The following is a 16,167-nucleotide window of genomic DNA, read 5'->3' as shown; positions in this document are numbered from 1 at the left end:
GTCGATCTAATTACATTTTTAAAACAAAACATTATAAACTCGCTGACTTAACTTTGCTCGTGAGTTTGGTTGGTAAAAAGACAAGTGTTTCAGATGACTGAAAAATGAGCCTATTTTTTCTGCATATTTTCACTTAGTTAAAAGGATCAGCAGTATATCAAACGTGCTGTCTTTGGTGTATTTTTCATCCTCCTATCAGCTCATCATACTGGGCATACATCGTAGCTTATCAGCCAATACCAATACCAAGTTTCTGTTTTCACAGCAGTGGTGAACTCTCAAAAACACATTCGCTGGAAAATATAATAATCGTAAGATAGCTGGCTGACCTAAGCATATTATTTCTGTGCACATACTGTACAGGCTAACCAAGAAATAAGGTGAAATATTATGCAAGCGTGTCACAGTGATCAGATCAGTAGCATCATCACAGTCAAATGCTCATTTAATAGTAAATTTTTATTAAGAATTTATACATTTTGACACCGGTCTCACAACACAGTGCAATATACATCTTATTCTTTCAAATAAAAAAAAAACAGGAGAAACCAAGATAAAAAAGCCCCTCTTTTTACTGACAAAAATAGCATTACTGAGATTAACAACATTGATATACACACAGAAGAGACTGAGGCCTCAACAGAAAGATCCAAATGAATACATTTAAGTTGCATTTCATCAGCATTCCAACATCAACCCATCAATATGTGGAAGGCAGGACATGCTGTGGGCCAGGAGGGCAGAACATTGGTCACTATTGCTGTCCGTCAACAGTCTCAAAGTGCTTATTGGAAGGATGAGGAGTGTTGTTGGGGGGGGTGGGGGGGTGGGAGAAACTAGTGTGAGGAACACATTCAGGTTAGGAGGTTTCTGGAGGCACCAAGCGCTAACAAAAAAACATAATGGTGAAAGAAAGTGTGCTGCAGCACATGGGGAAACGAGTAGCAGGGCTAGCAGTGGAGTGCGCTGGAAATAAACTGTTACTCTGCACCGATCCATATGCTGAAACACAGCCCTACGTACGGGAGGCTTACAGTACTTGCGGGTTGAAACTCCACCAATCAATAAAGATGGATTTACTGAAATACTTGTCCGTGGGTACAACAGCAGTGTCTCGGTTGTGATTCGAAAAAAATTAAACCTTCTGGTAAATTCCCAAAGCCACTTTCACCAAGGCTAAACTCCCCAGTCACCGAGTGGCCAAAAAGGCGAAATATCGGCGAGATGCTGAAACCGTATCAGTTTCCTTAGCACTCGGCACCAAACAGAATGTCTCTGACCATCACGGGAACATCACGGTCTTCTGACCGAAAAACCGACATGCACAAGGGTCAGGAATGGCCACGGAAACACGTCCCCATCCAATCAGCAACACGGATTTCCATCAATTGCACTACATTGCCATTACAAGTGTTTTTATGTGTCCATATTGGATGATGCAGAATATGACCGGGTTGCATATTTATATGATCACAGCACAGTTAGACTGAACAGAGTGTATTCTTTTTTTTTTTTAATTCAACATACCCACAGGCCTATAGTATAGCTGCACAAGGTAGACAAAACACACCTTGGCTCATCCATAACTGTAAACTACAGAAATATCACTTCATCTACTGGCCATGATCATCAAATATATACTTTAACGCCTATAAACTAGCGACAGGTGGGCAGACAAATATTTCTTTGCAAATGTGTACAAAACAGTGTTTCTGGCAAGTCCCTTCTGATAAATGGATAATTAATTAGCGTACAGTAATTAGCATAGAGCCCGTTTCCTGCATGATTGGTAGAGAGCCTGCATGATGCAGACACCTCTGTGTTTCTCTCTGGTGAAAGGCCCTTTTGCAAATACAAAACCGGCAGCGGCTTTCAGAAACACTGAAGAATGTGTTTCTGAAACACCCCCGAGAATGAGCGGCCATACTTTGGCACAAGCCTGGACAGGGCTGCAAATGGCCATCCCCATGGAAACAGGATGACCAACGGTCTGGAGACGAGGCCTTCTCCCCACTCGCTTTAAAGCCATCGATGAACGGGAATTAAATTACTGCAGTGAAATAAAACTCCGCTGTTTGTTCTGCTGAGTGCTGAGCACTATCCAAAAGACCTTGGGACATTAGAATTAATTCCCTGCTAGAATCTATAGGGATGTGCTGTCCTGGCTAACCGGCTGCATTTTATTTTATTCCTTTTGCCTCATTTGATAGCTCATTCCAATCAGCAAAAATACAATACATAGCACATTTCATGATTACAGTTGCCACCATTATGTCAAAGACCTATAATATACTGTATGTCAAGTTATTAATTCTGTATTTTTTGTTGTCTCCATAACCTCTATGATTGAAAGGGAAAAAAATAGGGAATCTATGGCAATTCATGTGTGTGGCCATTTCCTAAACCTGTCGACTGACAGATGAAATGATACACCAAGATGCATACAATAATCTCAAAACGTAAAGAAAACAAGAAAACAAATGACAACAATCGATGGGGTTTCTGGTCCATCTACCAGTTTCAGGAAGCACTTCCAGGTTAAGAGGTGCTTGGTCCTGCAGGCTAAACCTTCCTGAAGTGCAACAAAAACTGGGAAAGAAATGGTCCTCTCCATCCTCCATCTCCCTGTGCAGCGACAGTAAAGTGGCTCTATGCTGGGATTCCTGGGACATAAAGACATCTAAAGAAGCTGGGTGTTGAAACGCACAAGAGGAGCACCCGGTTGAACGTCCGTTTCTCCTCACTTGTGTTGTCCACAAAAACTATATGTTCTATGAAGGCACCATGCACATGTTTCGCGACCCAGGCAGGAAGTAAACAGAAAAACACAAAAAGTCACGTCAGCAGCAGCAGTAGCAGGATTCCGTTCATTTCCAGGTCAAAGGTTAAGGCTTCTGTCACTTCCTCTACACATTCCCCATTTTTAAGGCAACCTGCAAAATATAACATTAAATAAGGGGCAGATTAATAAAAGGCCTTGAAACAATGTAACTTAAGACGAGAAAGATTTCAAACACCCTATTGCCCAGATGGTTGATTTTTAAATTACTCTATGCCCTTCTCCTACCATACACTCTTTAAACTAAATTGTTCTTTTAAATAAACTTATTTTTCACATTTGGATTAGCCAATTCATCAGGGCTGCCCATTGCTGCGACCTCCGATTTCAATCCAGCTGGGCTCACTCTCTCCTCTGAAAAACACATCGAACCACTTCCTGTTTTCACAGTGCGCTCCACAAGAGGAGCTCGCACAGACATGAGTCAGAGGAAGACACTTCATGAGCGGATTCAGAAAGCAGACTGCGGGCGCCCGATTGTCCAGCGATCGATAGCGACCATTGAGACTGGAGCCCTCACTTCCTGGATGACACCGCACAGTCCAGACCCCCATCCACACACCAGAACAGGCCTTCACCATGCTGTATTCATTAGTTATGGTGAGAACACACTGCACTGAATGACTGAGTGCTGAATGAAATAAAGGATTTGACAGTATCTGACAGAATAATGGGAGTGAGAATGAACTCCTGTGTCATACTCGCCTTGTCCTCTTCCTCTAAGCGTCGTTTTCATACTGACTCAAGCGCTTCTTAGATTTGAGTTCCCGCAGCCACTGAGGTGAAGACTCTTCTCTGTGGACAGCACACACAAACACACACACACACACACACATACACATACACACAAATGCCCACACAAGCACAGACGCATATGCAGACGCCCCCCGGCCCACACACACACACAGACAGAAGCACAGGCACGTATACAAACACCCACACACACGCATGCACACAAACAAGCACACACCCACACAGAGAGAAGCACAAAGACTTATTATTATTAAGACTATTATTTCTGTTAGGCAGTTTCCCTCAGTTCTGTAAACAAAGGTGACATTTCAACGCAAAAGGCAAATCAGGACATGTTCATGAGCTTAAGCTCAAACCTGTTTTTCAGAGCTACAGTTCAGGGAGGGTGTTCACTTTATACTGGCACCCTGGCTGCATGCGGGAGGGGACCCTTTCTCCTGAAGGGGGGGGGGGGGCTTAGGGTGGCGCACGGTCACGGCGGGGGCTCTCGCCCTCGTACCCGTTCTCTTTCCCGCCAGCAGGGGGCAGCACGCGGGAGGCTCTGGGGAGGAATGGCGATTTGGGAGAGCGGGACAGCTGAGAGGCGGAAGGAGAGGCTCCGTCGACCTGATTGTCAGAGTCGCCCCTCTTTTTCAGCTGGGCCTGTAAGACACGGAACACGGAACATGGAACACGGGACACAGTCAGGAGCAGCCAGGAGGGGCCTGGAGACGCAGCGTCCGGCACTCTGGAAAACCAGGACCGGAACTCTCAGTTTCCTAGACGTGGTGCAGGTGGAGCTCAACAGCCAGGTCACATTGAGCAAATCAAAGAAATGCCCATTTTGGGCTAAGTATTGCTGATAAATTGAAGAGCTTATTGAAATGACCAGTCCTTTTTTATATTATAAACTGGGTCCTCAAGGCCAAAGGTGTGGGGACCCACCTTGAGGGCGGAGGGGTCCATCCCGGGGAAGAGAGCGACCCTCTGCGGCTGGGAGGCCGGGGGGCGGAGCTCCGCTCCTCTGGGCTGCTCCTCCGGGTCCGAGTCCTCCTGCTTCGAGCTCTCCGCCTTCTCCTCTGCAGAGAGGAGGAGAGACACTTAAACCCAATTACACCATTAAACAAGCCCTCAGGAAGAGAGCGCTGCTGCTGCTCATATTAATATTAAACCCTCAGGAAGAGAGCGCTGCTGCTGCTGCTCATATTCATATGAAACCGACGTAATGCTCACTCGAGCAGTAACGCTGTCCTTTTGCGGCCAATTGAAAACTGAGAGCAGGATGGAGGAAATGAGAGGGCGAGTCAATAATGACATCGATTATTCACTCAGTTAGCGGACCGTCCTGCTCAGAGCGGCTAACAGGGCCACGCTAAGTGCCTGTAGCATAATCAGCGCTGCCAGAACAAGGGATGGCACGGGACAGGAAGCAACACATCACTGTAATCCCCCCTGTCAGGGAGTCTTTTTGAACAGTGACAGTGAGTGACGGGGCGAGCGGAGGAGAGGAAGCGGGGGTGGTTTTTTTTGGTTTTTCTCTTCCTGGCACTTATTGGGCAGTTATTGTCAGCGCCTGTGACTGACAGGTGGGAGAGTGCTCACCTGTGGAGTCGCGGAAGTGCCAGTCGTCCCCGGCCCCGCCCTGGCCCTCCTGCAGCACGGAGAGCGCGGCGCTCTGGCGGGCGGCCCGCGACGGCAGCCCGCGTTTACTGCGCCTCTTAGCCAGCTGCACCCGCGAGCGCAGAGCGCTGGAGTCCAGCAGGGTGGTGGAGGTCTGCACACAGAGACAGAGACATACACACAGAGATATACACAGAGACACACACACACACACAGAGACACACACACACACAGACATACACACACAGAGACACACACACACACACACACATACACACAGAGACACACACACACACACACACACAACAACACACACCACAGGCACACATACACACACAGAACACACACATAACACACACACAGCACACACAGACAACACACACACACACACACACAACACAGACATACACACACGAACACACACACACACACACAGATATACACACACACGCACACAGAGACATACACACACACACACGCACACACACACACAGAGACATACACACACCACAGCATCGGCAACACACACCCACGAGACATACACAAACGATATACACACACACATGCACACACGAACGATACACACAGACATACACACACATAACACATACACAGAGACAAACACAGACAGACACACACAATCATGAGAGAAAAGAGACAAAGAGATAGGAAATGAGTGATGTGCTTTTCTCAGACTAGCAGCATAAGAAATGTATCAGACTGTCTGCTTGCACAGCTAAATATAAAGCACGGGCCAGAGAGCAGAGCTCAGGGAGATGCCTCAGGAATCAGGTCAGCTTGTCTGAATTTACATGGCTTCAGACAGCCAGACATACAATTACATGCCCTGGGAACTGTGTCAGACCATAGGCCTGAGCCGTTAGACCTAGACTCCACTGCCTCACTGTCTGTGAGCATGCATCTGCACTGTGCACTGCGTGTGTTCTCAGCAGTGCAGTCAGTCAGATTATCTGCTATTTTATTTCATTTCTTAATTCTAATTAACTTTTCTGTACTGTTTAATACGATTACACAAAGACATAATAAACAGAGACCATTATACCAGTATATCTACGCAAACAGGTGTACAAAATTACTAGCATCTATGACATTTTTTTTTACTTTAGTGTGTCTAATGAGGAAGTACTAGCCGTTATACACATTGTACAAAACAGTTATCATTACTAAGGGTTAAGTTCATTTTTTAATTTTTTTTTTCAAATATATATTCAATTCTTTCCACGAATTGGTGTTCAAGCTAAAATGATGTCACGTGAGCGGCACACAAAGCCTTCCTTCCACTGAGGAAGTGATCTCATTGTGTCTGTGCTCGTGACACTCATGAAACACAATGACAGCTGCAATAAAACTCAAAGGTCCCGCTGTAACTCAGGTGACCGTGCGGAGCGGCGTCTGACCTCAGGGAAGGGGAGGGGCTCCGCCCCGGGCAGGGGCGCGGGGGACAGGCCGTCGGGAGTGTCGCCGTCGCTGGGCGTGGCGGGACCCCCGGGCGTGAGCGGGGGCGTCTGTTTCCGCGGCGACGAGCTGAGGTTGCTGTCAGAGGAAGGGGTGGCCGGCGTCAGGCTGGGAGAGGGATTAGGAAAGTGAAGAAACGCACATTATTTATTAAATTCAGCCGTTCGGCGGTAGCGCTGAGCCTCGCACGCTGGGCCCAAACACGTCTTCGGGAGATTACCGAACAAAAAGGCGATGTGCGTCACGGCGACACTGCCAAGAGAGAGGCCAAGATCTGTGAAGGACGACGGCGCCCCGGCGCTCTGACTCACTCTCCTGCCTGAGCACGCCCGTCTGCTCCCTGAACCCGGGATCAGATTGCACAGTGGCTCGCTTACCCGCTCGCCCGACAGAGTCACGTTACCGCGAGGGCCGCGAACGTCCTCAAACAGACCCACTGTTTCACAACACCAGACCCCAGCCTGCTGCTGTGGGCCAAATACACACTCCCTCCTGAGCCCGCCCATCCAGAGGGCTGACCTTTCCAATCTCATTTTGATTACGAGATAAAAAGGGGGGAAAAAATGCACCTCATCAAAATGTCACCTTTAGACGGTGACATTTTATATGCGGCGTGATTGTCTCTGGCATATGCCCCTCTGAACCTTGCAACATTTTGATTACGGTTGGATTACAGTACTATCACGATGTGAACACTAGGTGGCAGCACACATTCAGAAAATACAGCTGAAAGACAACGTGATAAATAGCACGTTGTGACCACCAGGGGGCAGACCACACTCATAAAACAGCCACACCAACAGAAGCAGCACCAGCATGTAAATGCAGCAGCAGCCTGGCTAAGGAACAGATTTCACTGTCACAGACCCAATCCCAGCAGTCCTCAAAGGACAGTTTCATCCCAGCCTTTGGCTCAATTTCATCATGGCCCTAAAAAACTGCCCAAGAAATCTGGATCCTCTAATTCCACTCACAGTCCCCACAGTGGGACCCGGAACTTAAACAACGATAGAAAAATACACACATACAAGGAGAAGATTCCGGAACATTCAGAGTAATATTCCAGCAAAACCATTCAAGCAAGGTTTACAGTGATAGTGAGTGCAAGTCACCTACAGCCAGAAGAGTGGTGCAGACCCACACAGCCTCTGGAGTTAATCACACTGCAGCACTGCAGGGACACGCATTGCTAAGCCTGCTTTAATGTGCCTCCGCGCTCCGTCAAGATGACCGCCTCTGTCCCAATGTCACCGCTGCCCTCCGTGATGGAGGGCTCCTTTCTAAACCGCGCTCGCTGCACATCTCGCCCGTCCCAGCAAATTGAAGACCGAACGTCGAGGACTGTCAATTCAGCAGAAACGGTGGGAAAAGGGTCAATCAGCACTTTCCTTCGAGAGCGCAGAGGGTAAAGTACCACACTGACCCAGGCTAAAGTACCACACTGACCCAGGCTAAAGTACCACACTGACCCAGGCTAAAGCACCACACTGACCCAGGCTAAAGTACCACACTGACCCAGGCTAAAGCACCACACTGACCCAGGCTAAAGCACCACACTGACCCAGGCTAAAGCACCACACTGACCCAGGCTAAAGTACCACACTGACCCAGGCTAAAGTACCACACTGGCCCAGGCCAAAGCACTACACTGACCCAGGCTGAAGTACCACACTGACCCAGGCTAAAGCACCACACTGACCCAGGCTAAAGCACCACACTGACCAGGCTAAAGCACCACACTGACCCAGGCTAAGCACACACTGACCAGCTAAAGTACCACACTGACCCAGGCTAAAGCACCACACTGACCCAGGCTAAAGTACCACACTGACCCAGGCTAAAGTACCACACTGACCCAGGCTAAAGTACCACACTGACCCAGGCTAAAGTACCACACTGACCCAGGCTAAAGCACCACACTGACCCAGGCTAAAGTACCACACTGAACCAGGCTAAGCACACACTGACCCAGGCTAAAGCACCACACTGACCAGGCTAAAGCACACACTGACCCAGCTAAGTACCACACTGACCAGGCTAAGCACCACACTGAACCAGGCTAAAGCACACACTGACCAGGCTAAACACCCACTGACCAGGCTAAAGCACCACACTGACCCAGGCTAAAGCACCACACTGAACCAGGCTAAAGTACCACACTGACCCAGGCTAAAGCACCACACTGACCCAGGCTAAAGCACCACACTGACCCAGGCTAAAGCACCACACTGACCCAGGCTAAAGCACCACACTGACCCAGGCTAAAGCACCACACTGACCCAGGCTAAAGCACCACACTGACTGAGGCTAATGCCCCGAAACGTTCACCCATCAGTCTCCCCTCCAGGGTGACCACTGCTCAGCTCAGAACCCAGCCCTGACGCCAGACGTCTCAGAGCAGGGCCACATCACCCTAAGGCTCTCAGAAAGACAGCGTGAGCCAAATAATAACATGTAATGAGTATGACTGTGGAACAGACACATGAGATCGAGTCTAGCTCTGTGGACTGCCCCGCCCAGCTTTAGGGTGGGGGTTGGGTGCGCGCTCACCTGTCATCCGTACGCAGCCCGGTGTCCCACGTCCCGTACTGGCTGTCCGTCTCCTGGACGAGCGTGTCCGTGTCCCGCCCCTCCTCCTCAGCGCCCGCACACCGCTTCAGCTGCTCCTGAGAGCCCCACACACACACGCACAGGGAGTGAGGGATGGAGAAAGGGATGACGGAAGGACAGAAGGGGATGAAAGGAGAAATAAGAGGGAGAGGAGTGAGTGAGTGCTTCTGCAGGACGACAGTTCGCGGGCCGGAGATGTTTGTTACTGTTGCTGGGTGTGACATCACAAGGACAGATGAGGACAGGCCAGAGACAGTGTTCGGAAACTACACAGGACTGCACAGCTGCAGATTATATACGCCAATCAGATGCTGTATTCTTGAAGTTTCTGCATCTACCACTGAAGCAGCAACTTTCCAATTTGACAAATGTGATGATTATTTATGAAGAGGCAAGCCCAAGGATGAAACTGTGGCCATGGCTATGGCTATGGAAATGAAGACATTCTACCCTTGAGCATGCTAGCCCCTTCACAAACTAGCAAAGCATCAATAACTCCTGTAAGCAACTGCAATCTGCTGCAGTAAAGCAGCAGTAGAAGAAGGCCGTCTGGCTGAGGATCTGTGGCATAGCTGGAGCCTCCCACGTGGGTCTGTTTGTTGGAGCGTCTTTCTGACTTGCTGCACAAACCGAAAGGCGGTTTGGCAGATGAGAAAGCCGGGGCTAGCGGGGGCTAACGGGGGCTAGCGGGGGCTAACGGGGGCTAGCGGGCTCCGCTGGACGGCGCTCGGGCAGGGCTAACAAAGACAGCGGGACGGCGCTAAGTGTGCGCGGTTAGCCGTCCGCTCAACCGTGAGTCTTTTAATGAGGCCATCACAGAGGGCACACTGTCCTCAGCGCTCACGTACGCGCGCGCACACACACACACACACACACACACACACACACACACACACACACACACACACACACACACACACACACACCGACGCATGCGCAAGCACACACGCACGGACACGCACACACACACACACACACACACACACACACTACACATGCACGCGTACACACACACAGCGCCACGCACTCACAGACACACACACCCACACACGTACACATGCACGTGCACCCACACACAGACACGCACACACAGACACAAACAACCACACACGTACACATGCATACATGCATACACACACAAAAAGGAAATGAGTAGAGGGGAAAAGAGGTTCTGACGAGCATTGTGGTATCTGAAGGTTTAGTTGAGAACATGGACCGGTTGTGGGAAAGACTATGCTGCTGACACTTTGTGGTCACCAATTAAAATATAGGGAAGTGCTACTGCTGTAGTTCCCCCTGTAAGAGTTTCAATTTAACATTGAGAATCCCCTGATTTGTGAGGAAGTGTGCTTAAAGCAGCCCTCCACACGAGCGCCTGCAAACAGCATTACAGGACGTTGTCAATTACGGCCTCTTCCTGACAGGAAAAGCAGGACGGAGAGCAGTGAGAAGGGAAGAGAGCAGATCCCTACGTCTCACAGCCCATCCCTCACTAATCAGCCCAGTAATCAGCCTGTACCCTGTCCCATTCAGAGCAGACTCACAGCTGGAGCAGGGCCACTTCTGACCTTCAGAGCCTCCGTCCCACAGCAGAGCAGTGCAGCTGTGCTAGAGCTACGCTACACACACACACACACACCCTACAGCTGTACTAGAGCTACGCTACACACACACACACACACACACACCCTACAGCTGTACTAGAGCTACGCTACACACACACACACACACCCTACAGCTGTACTAGAGCTACGCTACACACACACACACACACACACACCCTACAGCTGTACTAGAGCTACGCTACACACACACACACCCTACAGCTGTACTACACACACATCCTACAGCCGTACTAGCTACGCTACACACACACACACACACACACACATCCTACAGCCGTACTATAGCTACGCTACACACACACACACACACACACCCTACAGCTGTACTAGAGCTACGCTACACACACACACACACACACACACACACACCCTACAGCTGTACTAGAGCTACGCCACACACACACACACACACACCCTACAGCTGTACTAGAGCTACGCTACACACACACACACACCCTACAGCTGTACTACAACTATGCTATGCACACATGCACACAACCTAATGCTGTACTACACACACATCCTACAGCTGTACTAGAGTTATGCCACGCACACACACACACACACCCTACAGCTGTACCTTAGCTACGCTACACACACACACACACACACCCTACAGCTGTACTATAGCTACGCTACACACACACACACACACCCTACCACCACACTACAGCTATGCTACATACACACGCACACACACACCCTACAGTTGTACTATAGCTATGCTACACACACACACCCTACAGTTGTACTATAGCTATGCTACACACACACACCCTACAGTTGTACTATAGCTGTGGCACACACAACCCGTTGCTAGTGTTTCACATGCTTCGAACTCAGCCGCACCCATAGAGCGCGCTACGCTCCCAGTCACCCACATCCTCACATTCTGTTGACCACAAATACCATCCCAATAGCTACAGTGTTACCTGGCAACCAAACAGTTCCTTAACAACCAGAAGAGTGGCATGGGGAGAGTTTGGCTCCGAGGCCTGAGGAGGTGAGATAAATGTGTTTTATTATCAGTGCGTGGGTGTGGGCCTTCTCCGCTCTAGGGTGCGTCTGCGGCACCAGTTCCATTTTAAAAAGCTTCGGAAAAGCCAACCCTGCAGAGCCGTCAGGCCGGGCGCGAGAAGGGCACGCAGATACTAAAAGCACCCACCCCTCAACCCCCCCGGGCCCAACAGGAAGGGCGCGTCCGGGGAAGCGAGAGAACAATGGACGGATGAATGAAGGGAAGAAAGGCGGACCCGGGAGAGAGTGACGCGGGGGAGACGCGGGCGGGCGGGCGGGCGGGAGGAAGGGGGCGGGGTTACGTGTCCCGACAGAGCCGCATTCCTCACGCCGCCGGCCAGCAGCGCGACTCGTGCGCTACACGCGAGCACGCTTCAGGCAGGGACACGCCACATGAACGCTGCTCTTGCTGAGCGCTGAGTCTGACATTCTCACTGGCACAACCGTGCTGGTTACAGCGCTGGCTCCTGTACTTCAGCCGCTCAGTGATTGTATAACAACAGGGAGAGGCCAGATTGCAAAACACTCGAGCTGTCCCTAAAGGAGTGCGCAGCTCTTTTTGAAAAAATCTGATAGGTAGAAATGATTTCATCACATCTGGCAACTCAAACATGTTCAAAACTCACAATCTGTGTTTCTTCAGTAATTTTGTTGCAGAATCGTGACTGTAGTGTCCTGACTCACACTGTCCTACAGTACTGTGACTCAGCATTTCATGTAACCCTTGCTGAAAAGCATTTCAGGAATATACCGTTACACCAAACTGGTTTCACATCGATTTTTCATAATGACTGGAAATATGACTCAACAGGGAGCTTGGGAAGATCCTACACCCAGCCCTGAAGTGCCACCTAGCTGCCCTCACCATGAGCGTACAACTGCGTAGCCATAAAGGAGAAAGCCAACAGCTGTGAACGATAGCGCTACATCAATTCTGGCTTACATGGCCGTTCTTACAGTGCTACCACGAGGCCCTTTGTTAGGCTGTACAATAAGGAAATGATTAGGATTACAAATGGTAATAAAAGTTCCTGAGTGCTCGCCCATACAGTCCCGTAGTTCAGCTTGACAATTTACTGAATTGCACTTGATGTGTTGCTTCCCATTTGGACTCATGCCCTTGCAATGCTACTCCTGCGATATGCACTTAATGGTAAATGGTAAATGGACTGCATTTATATAGCGCTTTTATCCAAAGCGCTTTACAATTGATGCCTCTCATTCGCCAGAGCAGTTAGGGGTTAGGTGTCTTGCTCAAGGACACTTCAACACGCCCAGGGCGGGGTTTGAACCGGCAACCCTCCGAATTGCCAGACAATCGCTCTTACCTCTTGAGCTATGTCGCTATGTACTGCACCACTGCGTAAGTGCTGTGCTGCCAAGAGCAATAACACCCGCTTTAGAGCTTCTGAAAGCGGCTAAAGCCAGAGGTGCCTCCAAAACTCCCTAAGGGGCGGAGCAACAACAAGCTATTAATCACTGACATGTTTGATCCAATCAAAACAATCAATTTCCACAAGGAAGAAAATTATTGGTTCTTAACACCAGTCAGCGTACGATGGCTCCTCCCATTATGTGTTTCAGTAAGTTGTACTGTTAATTCTGCTCAGCCAACGGCCACTCACACCAAACTGTTTGGGGTAGATAAGTCAAAACAAAATATCAGCACAACTTGACTTCACGAAAACAAGAAAAGGAAAACCTCAAGCTTAACATTTCACCACCACTCACATTCGCTCCCGAAGCCAAATTTCACAGATGCGCTCTTGTTCTGACTAAATTTCCATTATCGACACTGATGCAGATGATAGCACTAGGCCCTTGATGAATGTGAAATACATAAAATTACCAATATTAAATGACTGCCAGGCACTGTTGACTGTAAACTGCAGACTGCTGGCGGCTGTTGCTAGTCTGTGTGCGATACTGGCGCCCGTGACCTTCAGTAGGAGAAAATAAAGAAGCTCTGTGGCCTCACTGTGGTCACCTCCACTTTCCAAACCTCCGCAATGACACAAAATGGCGCGTAATTGCACACTTGAACATGATTTTCCTCATCGCGAAGCCCTATATTTAGACGGCAACTACACAGCCAGCATTTGAGCAATTAAATTCATTGTATCAGTTCGAAGCTGCAAATTATAATGGACGCACCTACGCTTGAAGTAATGTGCCAAGGACAAATCAGTTCCCCACGCCTCCTCTGTACACAAAGTCCTTTGTGGACTCATGCAAACTCAAAACTACTTACCTATTTTACATCGACACAAAAGCCTGACAGAAAATACGGGGTGGTATTTAGCCATGGATATAAAACTCAGATGGTGCACATTTGTTTCTTGCTTTTAACTACCTTTTCAATTCCTGATGTAAAGATGAAAGTGACAGAGTGAAACAAATGTTTAAAACATACAATCCTAAACCACTGGCAGCAGTAAGTGAAACAAGCCTCCGCACAGACCACAAACAAGCAGATTAAAAAAACTTTATGGTACCTGCAAAGCACAGCACCTCAAACAAAGCACTGGCAGACATGAGCTGCCAAGAGGTACACCAGAAACAGTCCTCAGCATGGGCCTTTCCACACACACACACACACACTGCACGTATGCAAACACACACACAGTGACCATGCAAACACAGACACAACCACACACACACTCGATGCAACGCAACCACAGTACCAGCAAACACACACAACCACCAAACACACACAAGTCACGCAACACACACACATACCACACGCAAACACACACACAGTGACCACATAAACACACACACAACCACACACATACACACTCACTGCACGTACGCAGGTACATATACACACAACCACGCACACACACACAACCACTCACGCGTGCACACACACACACACACACACACACATACACCACGCAACACACACACTGCCACACCTCCCATCAGAGCCAGAAAAGCACGAAACATGTGCATCCTCCATTTTAAGAAAGCAGAAAAAGCACAAACATATGGATGCCTAAGAAAAAAAAAAAAACAAAAACTTTGTGCAGGTACAATGCACACAACAAAGAGAAACTGGTCCACTGCAGGTCTGCCCTTTTACAGCTGTAATACATCTCTGTGACAGACCTCTATCAGGTCCTGCAAACAAACTGAGGTCCGGGAGAAACCTGCGCCCAAAAACAGGTCAGCACCCCCCAGGAGAGCTCTCTGCACACCCCCAAAGCACTGCAGCAGCACAGCCAGCACACCATCAGGCACCACAGAAGAAGAACGAGTCCTAGCCATCCGAACTGCAGTGGGCATGCAGCTCTGCTCTGACAGAGAGAGGGGAGGGATGGGGAATCTGTGTGAGGAACAGGACGTCCCTCTACTCTGAGGGGATTCTGGGATACGAGGGAAGACTGTAAGAGCAGAAGGCGGGAGAAAGGAGGTCAAGAGCTCTGAATTCTGAGGCTCCATCCATAACATTGGACTCTTCAGTACAGCAAACACACTGCACAAACACACACACACACAACACACAATAATACACAATAACACACACACACACACACACACACACAACACACAATAATACACAATAACACACACACACACACACACACACACACTCAAACACACACACTTTGTATTGCTCCTTTAACATTGCCCAGTTCCTGTCCAGCGCCTGCAGCTTATCACAGTGATTGTTCTGCAGGTTCCAGCCCGGGGGCCTGGTTCTCCTGGCTGACTACAGCCCCCCATTTCCCCTCCATTTAACCCAGCAGAGCCAGACCTCTGCAGACCCCCCCCCCCCGCTGGCAGCTCAACGCTTCCTGCATCTGTCATAAGACTCTCCTTTTCACGGATCGCGTCCCCCCCCCCCCATATGGAGCTCCGCTGAGCTTCCCCCCTCTCTGAACATCCAGCCAGGCCGTCCTCCCTAATGCTCCCACCACCACCTGCAGGAAAACCCCAGGCCCCCTAACCGCCCCGCCGCCGCCCCCAAACCCCAACCCCCAACCCCCCTCACTGTACAGCGAGCTAGGCCGTGCTCCCTAATGCTCCCACCACCCTCAGGAAAACCCCCAAGCCCCCAAACTCCCCCCACCCATACAGCAAACCAGGCCTTGCTCTTTAATGCTCCCACCACCCTCAGGAAAACCCCCAGGCCCCCAAACCCCCAGGTCCCCAAACCCCCCTCTCTGTTTTTAATCACAACCACTTTTGCTTACGAAAGCTGATTCACTTTCAACACTTCTCACCTGATACCAGACGTTACTC

At 49.4% G+C, this 16,167-nt stretch overlaps 1 protein-coding gene across 3 annotated transcripts in view; it reads right to left on the bottom strand.

The window, feature by feature from the left end:
• Window positions 1–440: 440 nt before the first annotated feature.
• si:ch73-138n13.1 (zinc finger CCCH domain-containing protein 13) overlaps window positions 441–16,167 on the bottom strand; it is a 43,710-nt gene continuing 27,983 nt past the window's right edge. For 2 of the 3 annotated variants that reach the window (XM_064354160.1, XM_064354161.1), the window contains exons 7-13: window positions 9,218–9,333; window positions 6,610–6,775; window positions 5,174–5,345; window positions 4,517–4,650; window positions 4,092–4,234; window positions 3,545–3,634; window positions 441–2,933 (exon numbers count right to left, since the gene is read on the bottom strand). In XM_064354160.1, coding sequence (XP_064210230.1) covers window positions 3,559–3,634; window positions 4,092–4,234; window positions 4,517–4,650; window positions 5,174–5,345; window positions 6,610–6,775; window positions 9,218–9,333 — 807 coding nt within the window. In that variant the 3' untranslated portion in view covers window positions 441–2,933; window positions 3,545–3,558. The remainder of the gene's footprint in view (window positions 2,934–3,544; window positions 3,635–4,091; window positions 4,235–4,516; window positions 4,651–5,173; window positions 5,346–6,609; window positions 6,776–9,217; window positions 9,334–16,167) is intronic. The other variant, XM_064354163.1, reaches the window with a different exon arrangement.

Source organism: Anguilla rostrata, chromosome 10, assembly GCF_018555375.3.
Source record: "Anguilla rostrata isolate EN2019 chromosome 10, ASM1855537v3, whole genome shotgun sequence".
NCBI lineage: Eukaryota > Metazoa > Chordata > Actinopteri > Anguilliformes > Anguillidae > Anguilla > Anguilla rostrata.
Note: the sequence above shows the minus strand (reverse complement) of the source record. Positions and strands in the feature narration are given on the sequence as shown.